Source organism: Cimex lectularius, unplaced genomic scaffold, assembly GCF_000648675.2.
Source record: "Cimex lectularius strain Harlan isolate CLEC.00 unplaced genomic scaffold, Clec_2.1 scaffold8, whole genome shotgun sequence".
Lineage (NCBI taxonomy): Eukaryota > Metazoa > Arthropoda > Insecta > Hemiptera > Cimicidae > Cimex > Cimex lectularius.
This window is the reverse complement of record NW_019392656.1, coordinates 933,509-955,250: the sequence shown is the minus strand read 5'-3', so window position 1 is coordinate 955,250 and position 21,742 is coordinate 933,509. Positions and strand designations below refer to the sequence as shown.

At 32.2% G+C, this 21,742-nt stretch overlaps 3 protein-coding genes across 9 annotated transcripts in view; 1 reads left to right on the top strand and 2 right to left on the bottom strand.

Annotated features, from left to right (window-relative positions):
- Window positions 1-9,779, bottom strand: part of LOC106669706 (mitogen-activated protein kinase 1) — a 59,281-nt gene extending 49,502 nt beyond the window's left edge. The window contains exon 1 of the mRNA XM_014399364.2: window positions 9,503-9,779. Coding sequence (XP_014254850.1) covers window positions 9,503-9,630 — 128 coding nt within the window. The 5' untranslated portion in view covers window positions 9,631-9,779. The remainder of the gene's footprint in view (window positions 1-9,502) is intronic.
- A 168-nt stretch (window positions 9,780-9,947) lies between these two features.
- Window positions 9,948-13,448, top strand: LOC106669707 (DNA-directed RNA polymerase II subunit RPB11). The gene is made up of 4 exons (XM_014399365.2): window positions 9,948-10,099; window positions 12,905-12,994; window positions 13,083-13,257; window positions 13,319-13,448. The coding sequence occupies exons 1-4, from the start codon at window positions 10,047-10,049 to the stop codon at window positions 13,352-13,354; spliced, it is 354 nt and encodes a 117-aa protein (XP_014254851.1). The 5' UTR covers window positions 9,948-10,046; the 3' UTR covers window positions 13,355-13,448.
- Window positions 13,449-14,281: 833 nt separating this feature from the next.
- The window catches only part of LOC106669650 (restin homolog), a 45,965-nt gene continuing 38,504 nt past the window's right edge, over window positions 14,282-21,742 (bottom strand). For all 7 annotated transcript variants that reach the window (XM_014399261.2, XM_024224661.1, XM_014399264.2 and 4 more), the window contains 10 exons: window positions 19,856-19,996; window positions 19,642-19,785; window positions 18,251-19,580; window positions 17,750-17,901; window positions 16,685-17,684; window positions 16,117-16,632; window positions 15,904-16,055; window positions 15,017-15,288; window positions 14,787-14,962; window positions 14,282-14,726 (listed from right to left, as the gene is read on the bottom strand). In XM_014399261.2, the coding sequence (XP_014254747.1) occupies window positions 14,680-14,726; window positions 14,787-14,962; window positions 15,017-15,288; window positions 15,904-16,055; window positions 16,117-16,632; window positions 16,685-17,684; window positions 17,750-17,901; window positions 18,251-19,580; window positions 19,642-19,785; window positions 19,856-19,996 (3,930 nt within the window). In that variant the 3' untranslated portion in view covers window positions 14,282-14,679. The remainder of the gene's footprint in view (window positions 14,727-14,786; window positions 14,963-15,016; window positions 15,289-15,903; window positions 16,056-16,116; window positions 16,633-16,684; window positions 17,685-17,749; window positions 17,902-18,250; window positions 19,581-19,641; window positions 19,786-19,855; window positions 19,997-21,742) is intronic.

Sequence of the window (21,742 nt, the reverse complement as noted above, 5' to 3'; positions counted from 1 at the left end):
GTGCGCCTATACTAGCTGTTTTGGTCTGGCAGACGTGTTTAAGCTTCCTCAGTGTGTCATTTTGTGACATTATTGACAATAGACCAAACTACATTTCAAAAACAGCACACAACAATAGTAACTTCCTTAACCTAACTACGAAACATTGACAACAAAATCCAATCCAACTACAGAAAGAGGAGGCTTTGGAGGCCGCCACTTTAAGGCGTTTAAACGGCGATCATCACTCTAAGTTAAAGATAAACTTTTTACATGGTTGACATTTTAACTCCACTGAAGGTCAGCTGCATTGTACAAATAAAGTGATGGACCTGTAGTTCGGTTATTTACGAACCTTTCGGTCTGTCTATCCTCGGTATTTTGGATTTTCACATATATTTCAGCTTGTCGCCATCTTTAGAGCAGAGTTTGTGTGTCATTTTGAAAAATTGGACTCAACTTGCACAAACTAAATAACAAAAACACACATCCACAATATATACTTTCTTAGAACTGACAACTACCACCAGTTTGATAAATACAGAAAACCAACAACCGGCAACGTAAGTGCTGACACAAACCACCCACACGGGCGCAAAGTAACAGCACTTAAATACAAGGCATACAGACTGAAAAACGTATATTTTCTCTCGCAGACCGTTCTGCGATAATTTGTAGCAATCGGAAAAGAAACGGAAAAGGCCTGAGGAAGAAGTAAAACCAGAATTTTTGTTACTTTTTTATACAAAACTCTTTAAAAAGTTTGTAACAACGAAATTATCATGCATCGCTATATATCATACATCAATCTTTGACCAAATTAAAAAAAATATGGTAATTGTAAAAACAAAAGAATGTGTTTAAGTTATATTTTTACCAACGTATTGTACACGGTGATATTCCACAAAATTGGACCTAATCGGAGCTACAAAAACATTAAGTTTATGGTTTAAAATAATTGATATTTTCTTCATCTTTGTCTCTGCATTTATTTATTTCTATTTCCATCTCTCCCTCGCACCTCTCTCCTCCCTCCTCTCTGATCTCTCCTTTCTTTCCCATATTCTGTCTGTCTTTCTTTCTAACACTTTCTTTTTCTTTTTTACTCTATCTTACGATAAGTAAAGTAATAAATTTCAGTTTCCCATATATAAGGAGGAATCTGTTTATTCCGACTGTGCCTAAATCATTTTTTTTGTCCCCGTCCCCGGAGATTGTAAGCCGTCTGGAGTGCTCTTACAATCTCCAACAAGCGTATCTCTGACGCAGTTGTTAGCCGATAAAGGAGATGTGGAAAATTAATAATTTCCTCCACAATCACGCTTTAGAATATTAATTAATTTCAATTTAGCTAAGCACTCAACCCATAGAAATTATGTATTTCGCCCACACCTTAGAAGGAATTTGCATCGAGTTAGGTCCAACGATTTCTAACGTAATTTACACAAACGGTTTAGCCGCAAATGCCCGTTGAATTGAAATTTAAGTTCTATGCATCGTTCTATTTCAAAATAATATGAATTAATTCAGATTAAAGGTATTTTGCGTTTTGATACTAGAAAAAACAGGAAAAAATACTTTAAGATTATCATAACTAAAATTAATCACACGTCGTGACGTTATCTGTGGCATTGAAATCTTATCAAAGGTGACTTCACATTGTAAAAATGTAATTTTCACCTCCTTACAACACCTGACGAATTTTTAACAAAGGAAAATTCAATTAATTAGTTGACAATTCGGAGCGTACAACCGTCTAGTAAAACGCGTATACGAACCTAGGACTATTCGTTCCAAAAGTCAGAAAAAAATGCAACAATCCTGTATTTTAATTCGCATATTCAACTACAGTGGATTTATTTCGATTCTTAGAAAACAGCGGTTGTGGAATCAATACTCCGGCCATGACTTATGTACGCCTGCCAATACTTACAAGTGAATAATTAAAATTATAAAATTGTGACAGCAAACCATTGCTTATTAAATGCTCTTTAAAATATGTACGCATACAGTGATTTCTCCTTAATTCGAACTTTGGTACTACGACCATTTCATAAATCCGAACTTGGGAAAAATAAAATCAATAAGTGAGAATTTTAAAGGAAATAAACGAAGCATTATTTGGAGGAGAATGAGGGAGAAAACAAGAAAATATAAAGTGAGAGTGAGTGGGTGAGTCAATAAAAGAGAGAGAAAGAGAAAGTGAGAGCGAAAGAGTGGGTGAGTTAGCAAGAGGGAGAGAGTGAAAGAGAGAGAGAGAGAGAGACGGAGAGTGAGAATGAATATTGTTTTGATTAAAAAATCTCGTGAATTTAGGTAAGCAACGACCTCTCTAACAATTATCGAGAACGAGAGAGAGAGAGAGAGAGAGAGAGAGAGAGTGAGAGAGAGTGTGAGAGAGAGAGTGACTGGGTGAGTTAGTGAGAGGGAGAGTGAGAGAGAGTGTCTGGGTGAGTTAGTGAGAGGGAGAGAGAGTGTCTGTGTGAGAGAGAGAGAGAGAGAGAAAGAGAGGGAGGGAGAATGAATATTGTTTTGATTACAAAATCTCGTGAATTTAGGTCAGCAACGACCTCTCTAACAATTAACGAGAACGAGAAAGAGAACGAGACAGAGAGAGAGAAAAAGAGAGAGAGAGAGAGAGAGAGAGAGAGAGAGAGAGAGAGAAAGAGAGAAGGAGAGGGAGAAAGGGAAAGAAAGAAAGAGAGAGAGAGAGAAAGGGAGGGAGGGAGAATGAATATTGTTTTGATTAAAAAATCTCGTGAATTTAGGTCAGCAACGACCTCTCTAACAATTAACGAGAACGAGAAAGAGAACGAGAGAGAGAGAGAGAGAGAGAGAGAGAGAGAGAGAGAGAGAGAGAAAGAGAGAAAGAAAGAGAGAGTGAGAGAGAAAGAGAGAGTGAGAGAGAAAGAGAAGGAGAGGGAGAAAGAGAAAGGGAAAGAAAGAAAGAGAGAAAGAGAGAGTGAAAGAGCACTGCACTTCTTTTTCTAATTGAATTTTTCGATAATAAAATTCTCCAAAAAAGACTCGACTTTAAAAAAATATAAAAATTAAAATTGAAACTATACATGCAAAGAAATAACATTAATCTCAAAATTAAAATTGCAAATATAAAAGGAACAGACGCATAACACTTGCATTCATGTTGAGGCAAAACCAACTCAATGCAGATTTAAAAGCATAAATGTAATCAAAAACGTATTTTAACGTAAACATCATCGTTACTGGACCAAGGGTAATGTTATGCGCATTAATTTCATGTGAACCACAGTATTATTATTTATTACATTTACAGCGGTACAAGAATATTTGTTATAACAATTTAACTTCAAAGCATTGCCATATTGGGCATTTGTTAAAGCATCTTCTTATTCTTTCATAAAAATTACATAAACAAGCTTGGCGTGACTGAACTAGCAGGCCTACTAGAAAAAATAAGTTCTGCTCTCAAATCTTGAATTCAACTTTTAATATAAATCTATATATGCATTTTACATTAATATGCATTAATAAATTAACCGAAAGTTTCGTTTCGTCTGGCAAGCTTTTAGGTATCCATAAATGACCCTCAGAAACTCTAAATGGAAGAAAAGTACGTCTCTACCGACTTGGAATATGCCATGTTAATTTGACAATTTGAACAACCGCCAAAGAAAGGTCACTTGCGTCCCATTTGCTCCTTATAAGAAGCGAGTAGGTACCCAAGTCTTTCGATTCTTCAACTTGGTCTTCTGGTCCATCTATCTGAGAAAAACAGGCGCTATCAGATTGTGCGTAATATATTGTTTTTTCTTTGTAAATGTTCGTCGGCTGAAAAAATAATAAAGACCATATAGCCCGAGAAAGACCTGAGGGCTCTACGCCGATTTAGAGGTCATACGAGGTTGGTACATGGGCCACTACATTTGGTCTAGTATGTGACCGAAATGAAAAGAAAGATTTCTTGATGTTTCCCACATAACGGGAAAGAATAAATATGAATAAGAAGCATGAAGACGACCGAAAGAAAGAAAGATAGTAAATAATAGAAAGAGACAAACTGAAAGAAAAAAAAAGATAGGGAAATAAAGGAAACATTTTGAACATTACATAAGACTGAAAATTAATAGTTATGTCCACAATAATACAAGTAGACCAATCGAGACTCCAATCGTGACAAATGGGCCGAAATGCGTGACCCATTGACCTCCAATCGTTCGCCCTGACAAATATCGTCCTCTTTAACGAAGCAGAGATAAACTTCCAAATGGGAAAGCACATCTTATGACAAATTTGAAGACAGAGCCTGATCTCCAGGCGGAATAATTCATGAAGGGAAACAAAATACCGTCTTTAAGGATGAGGTTGGGTTCCGGCCCATCTTTCTAAGTGCCAACGACGGATTTATTCTTCAATTCATTTACTGTAGCACGTATTTAATTAACAGGAATAAAAATTAAAAATAAATAATAATAATAAGAGCTGATGAAAGTCGTCAATTAATTTGCCTCCTTTCCAATTCTCATCAAAGCCTGAACAATTTAAAAATAAATCAATGAAAAGGGAAAATACATTTTACTTTATTAAGCAAGACATCAATAAGTTAAGCCCTTATAGCTTTGGGAAAACGTGTCAATGCTCAGTCTGCAATTTAAAAGTAAGGGAAGACACTTCCATGCAATTTGCCCCATCCATTCAGATTTCCGTAGTTCACTGGATGTCACGGACTAAATTTACTTTATTTTCTTTCTCTTAGTTGTTATTTCTTATAACTTGACCTAACTCCAAAGCCGAAAGGTTTTCTCAAACATTTTATATTTCTTGTTTTTTTGTTTGTGTCAGTTTTTGTTCAAATGTTGTTTTGATTACATTATAAGTCCCCCTAAAAATGTGTAGGTTGTTAATTTTAAAACGAGAAGATTATAAAAGATTCATTATTAGAATGTAATATTAATTACTTCTCAAATAATTTCATAAGTTAAAAAGAAAAGGACGATTTCTTGTATTTTTCAAAAACAACACTTTTCTCGAAATACAGTCAGTAATCCGAAATAATCACTCCAGAGGGTATTATTATTATTGCATATACAAAACCTTAAAACTATTACAGTACATACATGTGTTAGTATTTTCTTTAAAAAATCAATGTTTTTTTTACATTTATATAGCATTTTCTTGCTTCTTCCTCATTTTTAAGCAGTAGGTACATAAATGTATAACACTTAGTACAAGAAAAATGTAGACTAACTTTTTAATTTTTAGTAGAGAAAGGAGATAGAGGGTTCACTTTACGAAATAATTAATGAAGACGTCGTTGGCAACCTAAATTTGCGAGATTTTTTTAATTTAATCAAAATTCATTCTCTCTCTCTCTCTCTCTTTCTCTCTCTCTCTCTCACTCTCTCTCTCTCTCTCTCTCTCTTCTTTTTCTCTCACACCCATTCTTTCGCTCACTCACTAATTTTCTCTATCTCTCTCCTTCTCGTTAATTGTAAGAGAAGTCCTTGGCGACCTAAATTTGCTAGATTATTTAAATAAAACGACGTTCACTCTCACTCATTCCCTCCATATCTTTTCTTTATCTCTCACACCCTCTCTCTCATTCACTTATTTTCTCTCTCTCGCTCTCTCTCTCTCTCGCTCTCTCTCTCTCTCTCGCTCTCTCTCTCTCGCTCTCTCTCTCACTCTCGCTCTCTCTCTTGCTCGCTCTCTCTCTCTCTCTCTCTCTCTCACACACACACACACACACACACACACACACTCCCTCTCCCTCCACTCTTCTTTTCCCACCAAATAATGTTTCATTTGTTTCATTTAAAATTCACACCCCTTTAACTTTTTGTTCTATTCAGAAATCGTGAGAAGCGGTCTGGTGTCATCTCACGATTTCTGAATAATTATCGATTAACGGTCACTAATCACCACACATTTTTGTTCTAGTTCGGATTATTGGAATGTTCGGAGAGCCGAAGTTCAGATTAGGTTGAGAGCGCTGTGGACATGTTTAATTAATGCAAAAATCACATTCTGAAATTTTCAGATCATAAAAATTTGCACATTTATACAAAAACCGAAACGAAACTTTATTCGCGGGAAAATAATTCGGGGATTTTAAAACAAACGCTATCAGCGTTGCAGAAAAAAAAGTTCAAATATTGCTTACGACCCAAAGAGAATTTCAAATGAGATAATCTTAATTCTACGTTCGAATTTATTACTTTACATTTTATTGCCTTCTTCCTGTCGGCTGATATAATCAACTCCAAATATAAATTATCACGATAATGTTTTTAATGTTTTTTTCGTAAAAACAAACATTTGTTGTAATATTCAATTAATCATCTTTTGACTTTTAAAACAAGTATAATAATAAATAAAAAATATCTAAAATTCCAAAACATTTTAATTGTTCAAAAAAATCAAGTATAACCAAATAAAATTAACTAGAAATAAACTAATATTTTTCAATAAAAAATATTTTTAAAAAACAATAGTCAAGAAAAACATTGCTTTATAATATATAGCATTTTTACAAAAATAAACATCTTTGAATAACTAATAACATTATCAGCAGAGGTTTATCTGTGATCGGTAATCGAGATTTAACAATTAAATATTTACAAATATCCACTGATTGATCCACAGTTTGAAATTTATTTCTGGCGTTTTACTTTCTACAACTGATTTGTCACATTGACCTAACGTTTTTATCTGTTTACAGAGGTAATATTAAATGTGACATCGGCCAGGACCAGCGATGACCTTTTTTTCTTTCGTTTCTTCGTTCATGGAAAGTCACGTTTTTACTTTACTAATAAAAGTTGGTGTTTTCACCGTCACAAATTGGTCGAAATCGATGTACATTTATTTGTACGTTAAATAAAAAGTGAACGAAGTGAAAAACCCTCCGAAATTATAACAATGACTTATATGCGTACAAGCATTTTAATCATTTTTGAATGTTGCTAAAATTTAAATTTTTGTTCGTGAAAATTTGTTGAATGGTTGGTCATCATAGATGACTGATAGGTGATGATAGAAAAACGATTTATCTAATTTTTACTTTCAGGTGTCAACCGACGGCCTCTACTTGTGGAAATAATTTTTAAAATTTAATTATTTTTTAATAGTTGAACATTTTATGGGGTCAAGGAAATAAAACAACAATACTGAATATGGGAAAGGTAATGCAAACATGACCTTACATGTATCATGTACAAAACAAAATAGGTCATAGGTAAAAAAAAAGGTTTGTGAAAAGCAGCTTGTTGATTTTTTCCGTTTATTTATGTTTAATGAAAGAACGTACAATTTAGAGAGAAATTTTATCAGAGGGTGAATTTTGAGTTCTAAATAAAGCTGACCTTTATAAAAATGAACTATCCATTTGTCGTCATTAGTTTATGGATTACAAGTAAACGAAAGTCAAAACTTGGTCGACAAGAAACATCAACTATTAAGTCAAAACTGTTTTCAACAACAATGAACCATTTTACATCTTATCTAAATGTTCCAAACTTTCATAAGTTGTAATCAAGGAAAAGTTTAACTGACGGACAAGTAAACAAGTAGTAAACCCTTCCAATATGTCGATTTTATTGAAACAATGACCTATATGCATCTAAACATTTAAACTTAATTGAAACACTATTAAAAAAGGCTAAATGTATAATAGAAGTAGTGAAAAAGCATGTTTAATTTTTTTATTAATAAAATGACGTGTCAATTTGTTTAAGCAGGTTTCATAACTTGTGATACGAGAAACCTTTACCTGAAGGTCAGTTGTCATTGGTTTATGGATGACAATTGACGAGTAAAATAGTTAAAATCCTTCCAATAATGTCGACCGCATTCAAACAATGGCCTATATGTTTCTAAATATTTTAAACTTCATTGAAGCTTTTAAACAAATGAAGTGAAAAGCCACGTTTAATTTTTTAAATTAATAAAATGACAGGACGAGTGAACTTGCGTAAGCACGTTTCATAACTTGCCATCCAAGAAATGTTTAACTGATTGACATTACTTTATGTTTGAAAAGTAAACAAATTTAAAATCCTTCCAATATGTCGACTGAATTCAAACCATGACCTACATGCTTCTACACATTTTAAACTTATTGATGCTTTTAAATAAAGTCACTAATTTCGTGGTCCGCTTGACCAATTAATATATTACAATTAATTAAGGTTTTTAGTTGAGATAAATTTTAAATAAATCTAATATTTCGTAGATGAAGTGAAAAGGCCAAGTTTTTTATTTTGTTTTTTAATTAATAACATGATAGAACGTGCGAAATTGTATAAGCAGGTTTCATAACTTGTTATCCAAGAAATGTTTAACTGATTGGCATTAGTTTATGTTTGAAAAGTATACAAATTTCAAATCCTTCCAATATGTCGACTGAATTCAAACAATGACCTATATGCTTCTACACATTTTAAACTTATTGATGCTTTTAAATAAATCTGATAAATCATAGATGAAGTGAAAAGGCTGTTTAATTTTTTTTTTTTAATTACTAACGTGACAGAACGTGTGAACTTGTATAAGCAGGTTTCATAACTTGTCATCCAAGAAATGTTTAACCGATTGGCATTAGTTTATGTTTGAAAAGTATACAAATTTCAAATCCTTCCAATATGTCGACTGAATTCAATCAATGACCTATATGTTCCTAAACTTTTTAAACTTATTGAAGTTTTTAAATAAATCTGATAAATCGTATATGAAGTGAAAAGGCCAAGTTTAATTTTTTTTAATCAATAACATGATAGAACGTGCGAAATTGTATAAGCACGTTTTATAAATTGTCATCCAAGAAATGTTTAACTGATTGACATTATTTTATGTTTGGAAAGTAAACAAATTTAAAATCCTTCCAATACGTCGACTGAATTCAAACAATGACCTATATGTTCTTCCCAAACTTTTTAAACTTATTGATGCTTTTAAATAAATCTGATAAATCATAGATGAAGTGAAAAGGCCAAGTTTAATTTTTTTTAATTAATAACGACACAACGGGCGAACTTTGTATAAGCAGGTTTCATAATTTGTCATCAAAGAAATGTTCAACTGATTGACATTAGTTTATGCATGAAAAGTAAACAAATTCAAAGCCCTTCCAATATGTCGATAACATTGAATGACCTATATGCACTTATAAGGTAAATGTTGTGAAAACGATTTAACATGTTTTTCCTTTTATCAGGAGACGTCGTGACGACCACAACTTGTTGAAGGCGAACAACAACAACACAGCAATTACATGAAATTTCTTCAAGGATCCGGTTCAAACTCGGGAAACGATTATTTTCAAGCTTGTCCTGGGTGAAAAATGTTTTTGTAAATATTTCATTGATAAGGGAGGAGTAACCTGGAGTAGTGTCTAATCAGGGAGGATTTATTTACAAGAGTCGAAGGGGGGCCCCAGGGTGGAAAAAGAGGGCTCGCGCTACAGGGCGTTTCAGACAGAAAACGCAAAAATTGGAATTTTTCCAGACGGCCGGCGGCTGGAATTGGGAAAATCGGAAATACTTACACGACCATTCCGTAAGCGCCTTCCCCGATGTATGCCAAGTTGGTGTAGCGCGGGCCGACTTCAAACGTCTGTCCACGTACGACCTCGACTCCGCTCGCGCCGCCGTTGCCCGGGATTTCGCCAGCCATGCCCGGAATCGGAGTTTACGCCGACACGAGAGATTGAGTAGAAAAATAAAATTAATTGAGGAAAACGGTACGGGAACGGGCCCTGACTCCACCTCTCACGGCTTTCCGTGGACAACAAACAATTTCCCCGGCTGGGTCCCACGGTCGCCACCGGGCGCGCTTCTTCCTCCGCCTTCACGTATTCGGGGCAAATCGATTGAAACAACTTTATAGACAAATATTGAAAAATCCCTACATCTATTATCATGAAGAAAAAATAAATTTCAACCAAACGAACCCTTTCATATATATTTTTTTACAAGCGCCAGGGAAAAAATAAAAGGTTTTATTGAGACAGGTTAACTTGCCGAATGCCGAATGCCAGTACCAAGTATCAACAACAAAGTTTGCAAGTTGCAAATAAAATTTATTAAAAAATGAACGCGCCTCCGACCTTCGATTCATTTCTCCTTTACGATGGTGAACAAAAGTAAGTTTTCAGCTTTTTACAACGTTTAACGTAATAAATGTACAAATGAATGATTGTTCTTTAAATTATTCTTAGTCCCCATAGGATCCACTTATCACAACAATTAGGCAGAATTTAATGGAAATAAACAACGTATGGACGTCTTGTTATGGGTAAAAGCCCTTCTAAACAATAAGTACAATAATACAGTGGACATTCTCGCAAAATAGGCCGCCAGAAGTCACAGTCATCGATAATCGCACTCCTTACCAAGTATGCCAGAGAGAAATGGCAAAAAGAATATAACACAACCAAGGCAGTTGGGGAAAGCATATGCAAGCATTCAACCATCCATTCCATTTAAACCATGGTTCAGCGAGGTCAATAGATCAAGTAAACTTTTTACCTCCATCTGCAGACTTCGCCTGAACCACAACAGTTTGTCCCATCACCTCTATAAGATTGGCATAAAAGATATCCCAGCCTGTGATTGCAATAGGGACACCATAGCGGATCAGGACCACGTAATATTATCCTGCCGCTTTGTTACACACAAAAGATAGGAGCTGTATTCCACAATTATGCAAAATGACCTATTGTTACCCATTGAAAGCAGCATTATTCTAAGTAACATAGACAACCCTTATATTAGATCTCTCATATATAGTTTTCTTACCGCAAATAATTTGATTGTATAACATGAGGAGGGTTAGTGAATGAGTGCTTGATTGATTAAACGTTTTATTTGACAGTGTAAAGTTAGATCTCATGTATCTTTCATCCACTTAACATGAGTTATCATTTTACATACAATTTGTGCAGACTGTTTTTGTCTTTACAAGTTATTTTAGATAGAATAGAAGGACAAAAGTTCTACTCATTTTTTACTAAATATTTTGCAATTCACAAATTTTTGGTTTGTAAGATAATATGTATTTATCTACAACTAAAAAATAACGAGATTCGTCCTAGCAATTTAAAATGTTAAGGCAAAAACATTCCACTCGTTTTATTGGAATAACTATATGGGTTACATACTACCAAACTACCAGTATTTCTCTCAATGACAGTACATACTGTCTGTAAGTTTTTTTTTTTTTTTCCTATGACAAAACATTACAATATCCCATTTATTAATTCGACTTATTTGTTCTGCAGCATTTAAGTGCCATATTCAGTGTAGTTTGTGTTTCAATTTATTTTGTATCAAAATTGATTATTTTTTAAAGAAAAAGAGAGAGTAAGTAAATAAGTGCTTTATTGATTGATTGAAGGTTTTATTTAACTGTGTAAAGTTAGGTCTCATGGATTTTTCCTTTCTTCATTTGGTCAATCAGGCCACGAAATATAATGGATTTAAAAATTTAAATGTTAGATCAGATTATACTATTTTTCAACAATTTATTTTGTTACCTCCCTCGCCTCCACTCTAATAAATGAAATTTTAGAACAGTTTGAGGTCATGTTTCTATGAAATAATTGTGGTGTGGTAATAAATTAAAGTTTGTGAGTAGAACCAATCCTTTACAACAGCAAAAAAATTCCTACTGCTTAAAATGTGAGAAAAAAAGGAATAAACAATGAATAAAATGATTTTTTAGAGATCATAACACTCTCAACCCTACACACAACAGTGACACATCTACACAGAAAACGCACACATTGAGTAAGTAAAAATACTTTGATTAAACCTAAAATTTCTATATTATGTACATCATTGAATAAATTCATAGACATATCTTATATGTAGTTGTATAATTTAAACAATATTTATAAATCCCAGGCCCTGAAGATGATCTCAATAAAGATTGAAACGTTGGCATGATAAAGAAAATGTTTTTCTAAACCGACATCTCACAATCTCTAGATACTACTAGATAACGGTCACTAAATACTACACACAAAAAATGAATAAAATGTTAAATAAATAGCAAAAAGGAAGGGAAAACTCAAAAGGTGGGGTTGAGATAGGAAGTTGGTGTCCGAGTGGATCGAGGTCACGATAGCTCAAGTGGTAGAGCAGCGGCGTATCTAGCCGAAGATCGTGGGTTCGAATCCCACTCGTGCCATTGACTTTTTTATCTCAACTAAAAACCTTAATTAATTGTTAAATAAATGTTTAAAAACTGATTTTCATTATTCAGTAGTGTGTATTATATTAGGTTTTGTGTATGTTAAGATACTTTATTTTGTACTAAAGTCTGAATTTTTCATTAATCTGAATCCCAACCCCCTGCAGGGATTAGTTGGGATTTCTGAGAAAGCACTGTAATTGGGTGTCTCAGTTTAGCTAAAAAAATTTCAATTTTGGTACAATTTGTTGTCACACTCAAAATAAGGTGGTAATAACCACTACTATAAAAATGACAACTTGAGGTGTGTAAATATGTGATTTTGGAAGTGTTCCCTTGTAAAGCAAGTATTTTCGACTTTCTTCCCTGTTGATATTTTTAAGCTAATTGTTTTGTGCTAAATTTAGGGAACTGTAGTGGCCAAGTGGTTAGGGTGTCTTGCATTTGCTAGGCTAGCAGTTCTGGGTCTGAATCCTGGCAGAGCCCATGGTCTTTTAATTGATTATAGCAAGAAAAATGTATTGCAAAGTGGTTTGACCCCTGTATGCAATTAAGCCCTCTTTTTTGGCAGGATTTACTTTACTTATGTTAACATGACAGAATGGGGAAAAAAGTGCTCCTACCCATGCTTCTATTAGCAACATACTTTCTAAATTAATAGATAAAAAGCTATAAAAATAATTAAAAAGCAATGGTTTTAGCTCAGTATTATTAAAATTTCTCATGCATTTATATTTGATTTATATTTTAATAGGATTGTGCGAGTCACAGATACAAAGGTACCGAATGCTGCTTTGTTCACAATTAACAAAGAGGATCACACATTGGGAAACATGATTAGGAAGTAAAGTATTTACACATATTTGATTAAAAAATTTGTTTTTATTTATTTTGCATTTGCTATATATCAATATTAATCTTTTATTTTTTAGCCAACTTTTGAAAGACCCTAAGGTGTTGTTTGCCGGTTATAAAGTGCCGCACCCGTTGGATCCGAAATTTGTGATCAGGATTCAGACGACAAACGATGAAACGCCACAGAACGCCTTGAAAAATGCAATTGCCGACTTGATCGCAGAATTGTCCCTCTTTGAAGAAAGATTCAAAGTAAGCTCCGCTTTGCATATAATTTTCTGAACGAATTTTTTTACATACATACAATTTTCAGGAGGCGATCAAGGACAGGAAGGAAAGATTGGATTGAAACAAGTTGGAAAAGAACTTTTCAATTTACATTTATTTAACGTGTAAATTTTGTATTATATGCCTTTCAGATGTTTTTAATGTAAAAGTTACCCTTCAGTTGATGACTTTTAATTCAAATAAAGGTTAACAGTAAAATTTCATATTGTAATATTTACTTCCTTTTTACAAAATAAATTAATTATCCTTTACAAGCAGATTTTCTTCCAATTATAATGCTTTTTCCAGATCCAAGTGTGAGTTGGAGTACATCAAGCCTTCTTTATCGCTTTACCTCAACGATCTTCCCAAATTCCTTCCCTTTAACCCAAAAAGCTTTTTGCTGATTATAAGTATCATATTAGCATTATTCTATAAAGTGATTTCTAGAAATCTATCTTTCTCTGATAAAAAACTGATTTATGTTACTTTTTTGCATTATTCGTGTTAGGTACAACACTCAATGAAGCATTTAAATTCAATGGTGATCCTTCTTCCAGATAATCTACAATAAATTTAAAAAACCTGTTCAGATGTTTGTTGTTTAAACTGAGTATTCTGCACTTCGTGGTAACTGGTGATAAGCTGTTTCCTTCACACTAATAAATTATTCCATATATGTTTAGTGACCACTATTGACTATTTTTTAGTTCAATTAAATCTTTTTATCTAAACTCTTGATTGAGATGAAAAAGTCAGTGTCACAAGTGGGATTTGAATCCATGAAGCCAAAGGTCTTGGGTTCAAATGCCGCTCGTAACACTAACTTTTTCAACTCAACCAAGACCTTAGATGAAGAGAATATTTAATTGAACTAATAAATTAAATCAACACCAGACTTAGTTCACACTACCAGAATATTCAATATTCCTCAACATAATTGGAGAATAGTGCATCTAAATTTATTATTTTATAAAGTGAGAAAAATATGGGTTTACAAACAAAAATACAAATGCAATAAGTTAATTTATATTAACAGTTATTTACATCAGGACATCATTATTTACAAATTTCACTACAGAGTAATTGGCACAAGTTCACTAGATATCACAAGAATGAAATTTCAATCTAAAAATCCTATCATGTAATTATCAGAATCTTTGGTAGAATTAAGGCACTAATTCATAACTATAGGGGCAAGTTGAGCTTTTTCCAGTCTAAAAATGTTTTCAGTAGTTTGTAATGTAATCAGGTGAAGATATTAAAAGGAATAAGTTTTAAATAGTTAATAACCAACAAAATATAACACAATAAATTAACAATTTAAAATAAGTCAAACAATCCTCAACAACTTTGAAGTTTTGAAAGCCATACCTACCTAACTTTAAAAGCATTAGTCAATGCATATTAAAATGTTTCTTCATAATCACAATCTGCCGTGTCATGGCCAAAGACTAAAAGAAAAATATACTTTAAGCAAAATTAAAAACCAGATAAATAATTTAAAGAAATACCTTCACAATGTTCGCAATAAGGTCGAACGACATTCCTCGGTGCTGGTTTATGGTCCTGCAAAGGTGGCGGTGACTCTGTCGCTTGCCTTGGGCAGTCCTCCGTCTCGTGAGCATCGAAAACATCACAAATATCACAGAATAGTCTCGGCGCGACTGCTTTAACTTTTTTATTTTGCCTGAAAAAACATAATTTTGTATATTTATTTAATGTTTATGTAAAATATACTTACAGTTCGTAAGATTCTCCTAAATCGATCTCGTTCAACCTTTGCATCAAGGCTTCGTTTTTATTCCTTAAATCGACGATGATAGAATTTAAAAAGTTTATTTCGCTATTGGCCAATTCTTTTTCCTCCAGCCAATTATTTGATTCGTCCGTCATATTTTGCATGTTGTCGTTGCTTTTCGGTTTTTCCTTTAACTGTCTGATCTCTTTCAATGCTTCGTCCAGTTGAGTTTTAAGCAAAGCATTTGTCTTCTCTAAGCTCTGAGATTCCATCTTCTACAATAACAGACAATTCAGTGACAATTTATAGGCATGTAATTTTTAAAAAAATTAGAAATGTAAATTTTGATTAACAGACTACATGACTTAACCACCAAATGTTATAACATGGAAAATTCTTACTTAATCTTAAAATCATCATTGCAGTAGAATGATAATTTATTTAAATTTAAAACAACATTACAAATTAACTCCTCCCTAAAAATTCCTTTTTCCTCCTGAGAATGTAAATTACTTGTGTACAAGTTTAAGCTTTGTTTATAAACACAATGTTCAAAGTCCAGATTCCTTATCAAAAAATAGGTTTTTTTATGGCAAGATATTAACATTTAACTTAGTAACTAAACTAAGTTAACAAAGCTGTCTTTAAAAGAAAAATTAAAGAAATAAACTATCACTCGAACAAAAAACAATACTCATTCATTCTTTTTAGTTAAGAAATAGGTTCGAAAGTAGGGTGACCTGCCAACTACCCAACTATTGACACAATTAGAAAGCTAGGTTTTTCTGATACTGATGTAACAAGTGTAGTGGTACTGAGATGCACTTTTTACAAACAAAAATGATTAATATTACAATAAATTAATTAATCAAATAGTAAATTAAACTTACAAATTTTTGTAAATGTGATGTCAGATCTGTGGTCTGGCCTTGATTCGCTGAAAGCATAGTTTCCAACGTGGCGATGTTTTGCATAAGCTCCTCTTTGGTTATTGTTAAATTTTGGTTTTCTTCATTCATACGATTGTTGTCACACTGTACACCTTAAAACAGCAATATTTCAATGAATATTTAAGTTATTTGGACTTTTGTTTTATTACTTACTTGATAATAGACTTTGGAGGGACTCGATTTCCTCCAATTTTGACTTTACTTCGTCTGTTTTTTTATTAAGATCTGACGTGAAGTTGGCAATCTCATTTTCTAAATTTTTAATCTTTGTACAATTCTCTGCCAGAACCTTGTCCTTCTCTTTAATCAGATTTTGACAATTAATAAGCTCGGATTCAGTCGATGTTTTCAAGTCTTGAGACTTGTTCAAAAGGAGTTCATTTTCTGCATTGATCTTGCTCAACGTCTTTGATAATTCATCATATTTTTGCTTGCTTTCCACAATTTTTCCATCTAAAATTCCTTTTTCTTCGTTTAAATTTTTTACAAGGCTTTCGAGAGACAACACCTGTTTAGACAATTCTTCAATTTTGTGTGTTTTCTCAGAATCCCGCTTCTCATCATCGCACAATTTTGTATTTCTTTCTTTCAAGTCTTTTAACAATTCCTCTCTGGATTTCGCTAAACTTTCATTTTCTTTTTTGATCCGACTGTTTTCACTTTCTACACCTACAAAAAAAATTAATATTAAGTGTGATTAACAAGTTATTTAAATACTTACTTGATACTTTATTTTTTAGCAACTCGATTTCTTCCAATTTTGACTTGACTTCACCTGTTTTTTGATTAATGATAGAAGTGAAGTTTTCAATTTCATTTTCTAGACACTTGATTTTTGAATCGTTTTCTGTCAAAAGCCTGTCTTTCTCTTTAATTTGATTTTGCCAATTAAGAAGTTCTGACTCAGTTGATGATTTTAAATTTTGTGTCTGATTTAAAAGCAGTTCATTTTCAGCATTTATTTTATTCAAACTCTTGGCTAATTCTTCATATTTATGTTCACTTTCGACAAGTCTTCCGTCTAAAATCCCCTTTTCTTCATTTAAATTCTTGATGACATTTTCTAGAGATGAGACTTGTTTGACAAAGTCATCTAATTTTTGTTTCATATCTAAATTCTCCTTTTCATCGCCTGTTAATTTTTTATTCGTTTCCTCAATTTCTTTTAACAATACTTGCCTTGACTGTTCACATTCTGCATACTTATTATCCACTTCCGAGCAAGTTTGTTCCAATTTGAGTATTTTTTCTTTCAATTCCTCATTTTGTTTTTTGTCATTCTCACTCGTCATTGAGCAAACCTTTATCTCGTTTTCTAAACAGTTAATTTTTTCTTTGTATGTCTGTTCCAATTTGGACAGTCTCTCTTTCAACTCTGTGTTTTGTTTTTTGTCATTCTCACTCGTCGTTAAACAAACCTTTATCTCATTTTCTAAATGGTGAATCTTTTCTACGTAAGTATGTTCCATTTGTAGACTACTTTCTTTTGACGAACTCAAATAATTGTTGTATTCATTTTTTAGCTTTTCATTCTCTTCTTTCGCAGAGGATAATTTGAGGATCAACTCTTGCTCTTTGTTTTTGGCTTCAAGCAATGCAGTTGCAGAGTTGGTTTTAAAGTTTTCAAACTCTTTATGAACGCCGACCAGCTCATTATTGAGTTTTGTCAACTGTGATGACGAGTCGGAGGATGAGTTCATCACGTTTACTATGTCATTTTCCTAAATAAAATTTACAAAATATCATTATGAAAAATCTTTAATAATATAAGTGAAAAAGCACTTACCAGTTTTTCCTTCTGCGTTGCTAACTCTTTACAACGTTCTTCCAGGTTTTCTAACTTGCGTTGAACATTTCCTAATTCAAGCGTCAACTTTTGCTCATTTTCACGTAAATCTTCCTCTGCCTTAACCAAGTTTGTAATTTTCTCACTGGCCACTAAAAGTTTAAAAAATAAATAATTTTTAGAATTATTTTTGGATGATTTTAATTGTAGTATGAAAAACTGAATTTCTGACATAAATATAAATTGTGGTTTTTAGAAAATAAATTTAAGCTTTCAAAATGTACATTTAAATTGTGAATGTGGTTAAGTCAATAAACCCGTAATTTGATCCTCTAGAAAAATATAATCCTTATTGACTATCAAAATATAAAAGTTAAAATTGACAAAATAACAGATAGTCGCACTGAAGGAGGCGTAATGCTCAAACAGGTATAATAGACAAAACCAGTGAGAATAGGCTGGATCAAGCTAGATGCAATTAAATGTTTATAATTTTGTTACCTTGTAAGTTGTTTGTAAGCTTTTCTATAGCTTGAGATTTGTCGTTGATGATGCTTTGGTTTTCTTTAACAACCGACTCAGTTTCACTCAATTTCTGCTCTAAATTAGCAATTGTATTTGCTTTGTTGTTAATTTGAGAGTTTAGTAGTTCAATTTCATTGTTTTTTTCTTTTCCCATATTCTCTAATTTCTGTTTTAAGTTATCTTTATCTGTCTCGAGTGTTTTTTTCTCATTTTGCAATGTTTCCAACTGAGTTTTAACATCACCGATGGTCTGTAATGATTCTAAATCTTTCTTTTTATATTCCTCCATGCTTTCTTTGAGTTTTAGAGATTCAGATTTGAGGGGTTCCAGTTCTGTTTTTAAAGCTAGAACTTCTTTCTCCTTATAATCGATGGAATTAGAATTTTCTTCTATAATTTGTTTGAGCCTTTCAATTTCACCGGTCAACGTTTGGATTTGCTTGTTACTTTCAGCGTTTAACAATTTTGTTTTTTCCAGTTCTTCGGCCATCAGTTTTAACTGTGTGTTGCAATCGTCTAACTGACCCTTTAACGCATTTCTGTCATGTTGATTCCTTTCATTCAATTGTTCTATCAATTTAGAAGTACTTGATCTGTTATTTAATTGTTCTTTATTTAATTTGTCAATATGAATTGATTTTTCTTCAATTTCTTTTAAATATTTATTGCAGTTTTCCTGCAATGATAAATAATTAGAGTTCAACAAATTAAATTCTTCAATTTTTACACTCAAATCTTTAACTGCCTTCTCATTGTTAGTAGAAATGAGATCAATTTTCTCTAACAATTTGTTCCTTTCTGTTTCCAAAAGCACTAGACTGTTCTTAATATCAACTAACTGATTCGTCAATATTCTATTATCTTCCTCTTTTAATTCGGCAGATTTTAAAAGGTCATTTTTGAAAGTTTCTTGTTTAACAATCTGGGCATTCAATTCTTTGTTTGCCACTTTTAACTCTTCAATTTCTATTTTTAAATTGTCAATACTCGTGTTTGACTCTTCAAGAAGATTTTTGTTGGTGTCGTTAGAGTTTAAAATGCTGTCGAGTTTGTCCTGCGCTTCATTGCAATTCTTCTCCATACGATTCGCTCTATCCATTGTGTTGATTAGTTCTTGTCTGAATTCTTTTTCCATCGTATCTTTCGCGCTTTTCAAGTGTTCCAATTCTTCCCGGACCAAAATCAATGCTGTCTCTGAATCTTTGAGCATTCTAGATTCTACGGCTAACTCTTCAATTCTACCTCTCTGCTCCACTACGAGATTGGTCAGTTCTTTGATCTTCTCTTTATTTTTCTCATTCAATTCCTGAAAATAAATGGATTTAATAATATATAAAATCGAAGAGAAACGCATTATTGACAATTACTTGTATATCTGATTTGAAAAACGTTTCTTCTTCAGCTCTGAACTGAACATCTTCTAACTGGACGAGCAAGTCTTTCTTCTCTTTTTCCAAAGAAGTGACAGCATCATTTAATTCTTTTAATTTTTTTGAAGCTTCCATTCGAAACTAAAAACAAAGAAAATAATAAATTTATAAACCAATGTTCCACAAAAAAAAAGTTTTTACTAAGACTGACACTATCAAATTCCACTTGGACTATGCTGAGTTTTCTTTCAGCCTCATCAGCCTGTTCTGCAGCTTTTGTCAAACTCGACCTGTCCAATTCCCTTTCTTTCAACAGTTGATTTATCTGATCCTGCTTGCTCTTTAAAAGCTCCTGGAAAAAATAAAGTAAAACAAAATGTAAAAAAATCACTGAGGGTACATTATACAATATTTAGCCTTATAAAGAACAAACACCCTAATAACTAAGTAAATATAAATAAATTTTAAAGATAAGTAGTTCCATTAAGTAATTGTAAATAATTTAAGTCTAAACTTCATCAAAGACAATAAATTATTGTTCAGTACATAAAGCTTTCTATGATCTGTGCTAAAACAACTTAGTACATGGTTAATATTGTTTTTTATTGTTTGTATTGAAACAATATTGGGTAACACATTAAAAATTAGCGTCATTCTTATAATACAAATTTATATTCATATTCAATTTATTATTTATAAAAGTAACAGTTAACAATTTTATCTAAATTGTCATCAAAATAATACTAATTTTAACTAAGGCGTTTAGATATATTTCATCTGCACAAAATGATATTAAGCACACATATCGGGTTGTTTTTGTAAAGTCAGCAGATTCACAACATGATCTGTACTGAATATAAATTTGAATCAAAGAATCTAACGGATACACAGTTTAATATTTTAAAAAATTATAACAATACTGAAAAAAATTAATAAAAATTGTTAAATTTTGATTGTTTTCCATTTTAAGACATTATATGGCAGTATTATATTTAATAAATAATATTTTCCACGACGAACTAAAAAAATTATTTCGTTTTTATTTGACAGTGATGTATTAAGGTGGCTACAAACAATAATTTTAATGATTTATGATTTGATTGATTGTGCAAATTTGCAGATTCATTTCTCATTAAAACTGCTTTCAGCTTATTTGCCTTGCATTTATCTTCATGAAGTTATTTTATTTATTTTTCATCAGCTTATATTACTTATACAGGTAAAATGAAAGTTAATTGAGTCAAAAACAGAGGATGAGTGTTAAGGTATTTCAATAATATTTGGTTCAAATAATGTGCAAAGGTTTCTAAATGTTATTTTATTATTGTATTTTACATAATAAATATGATTGCGATAATATTTTAAATCCAGCAATCATTTTAATTGGTTTTGGTTGTTGGTCTGCAAGTCGGTGAACATTACATAGAGTACAATATATGTCAACATCATTAGATGGCATTTGAGTGACATCTAACACTCAGTAGAGTCACCAAGTGCTGATCATTTTCAGATTTTGCTTCTTTATCTGATGGCTTCACATTTTAAAAAGGTTTCATTAAACAACCATCTTCATTTCATTGAAGAGTTTTATTCTTGTAGATTCTCTCTCTCTCTCTCTCTCTCTCTCTCTCTCTCTCTCTCTCTCTCTCTCTCTCTCTCTCTCTCTCTTTTCAAGTTTAATATTCAGTCTATTATCAGTTACATCTGTTTGGCAGTATAGACAGTTTATTGTAGTGCAAGATATTTTATTTTTATTGTATCTGCAGAACTTGAATGTTAAATATTTCTGAGACAAACACAGCTCTCAAAAATTTCATATACGCCTTCAAATATGTTCAAGGAAATTTTCTGTTGCATACAATTTCATAAATTTTGGTAAAATTGTTAACTGTTTTTTTTTTTTTTTAATGACTATGATCGATGTCAACTTTTATTGGCAGCAACAAGTTCGCCAATAGTTTATTGCAATTCAGTCTTGAATTTGCCAAATGTCATTTGGCTAAATAATAAAAAAAAAAATTAAAGAAATTAACCACTTTATATCACACTTTTTTTTAAATTTCATTTGTTTAGGATTTTTATATTTTTATGGCTATTT

Bases quoted from the DNA above. Each gene is read 5' to 3' on its own strand.
- LOC106669707 (XM_014399365.2), top strand. From the start codon at position 10,047: ATGAACGCGCCTCCGACCTTCGATTCATTTCTCCTTTACGATGGTGAA. The intron at 10,100-12,904 runs GTAAGTTTTCAG...ATATTTTAATAG, and splicing joins CTTTACGATGGTGAACAAAA to GATTGTGCGAGTCACAGATA. The intron at 12,995-13,082 runs GTAAAGTATTTA...TTTATTTTTTAG, and splicing joins TTGGGAAACATGATTAGGAA to CCAACTTTTGAAAGACCCTA.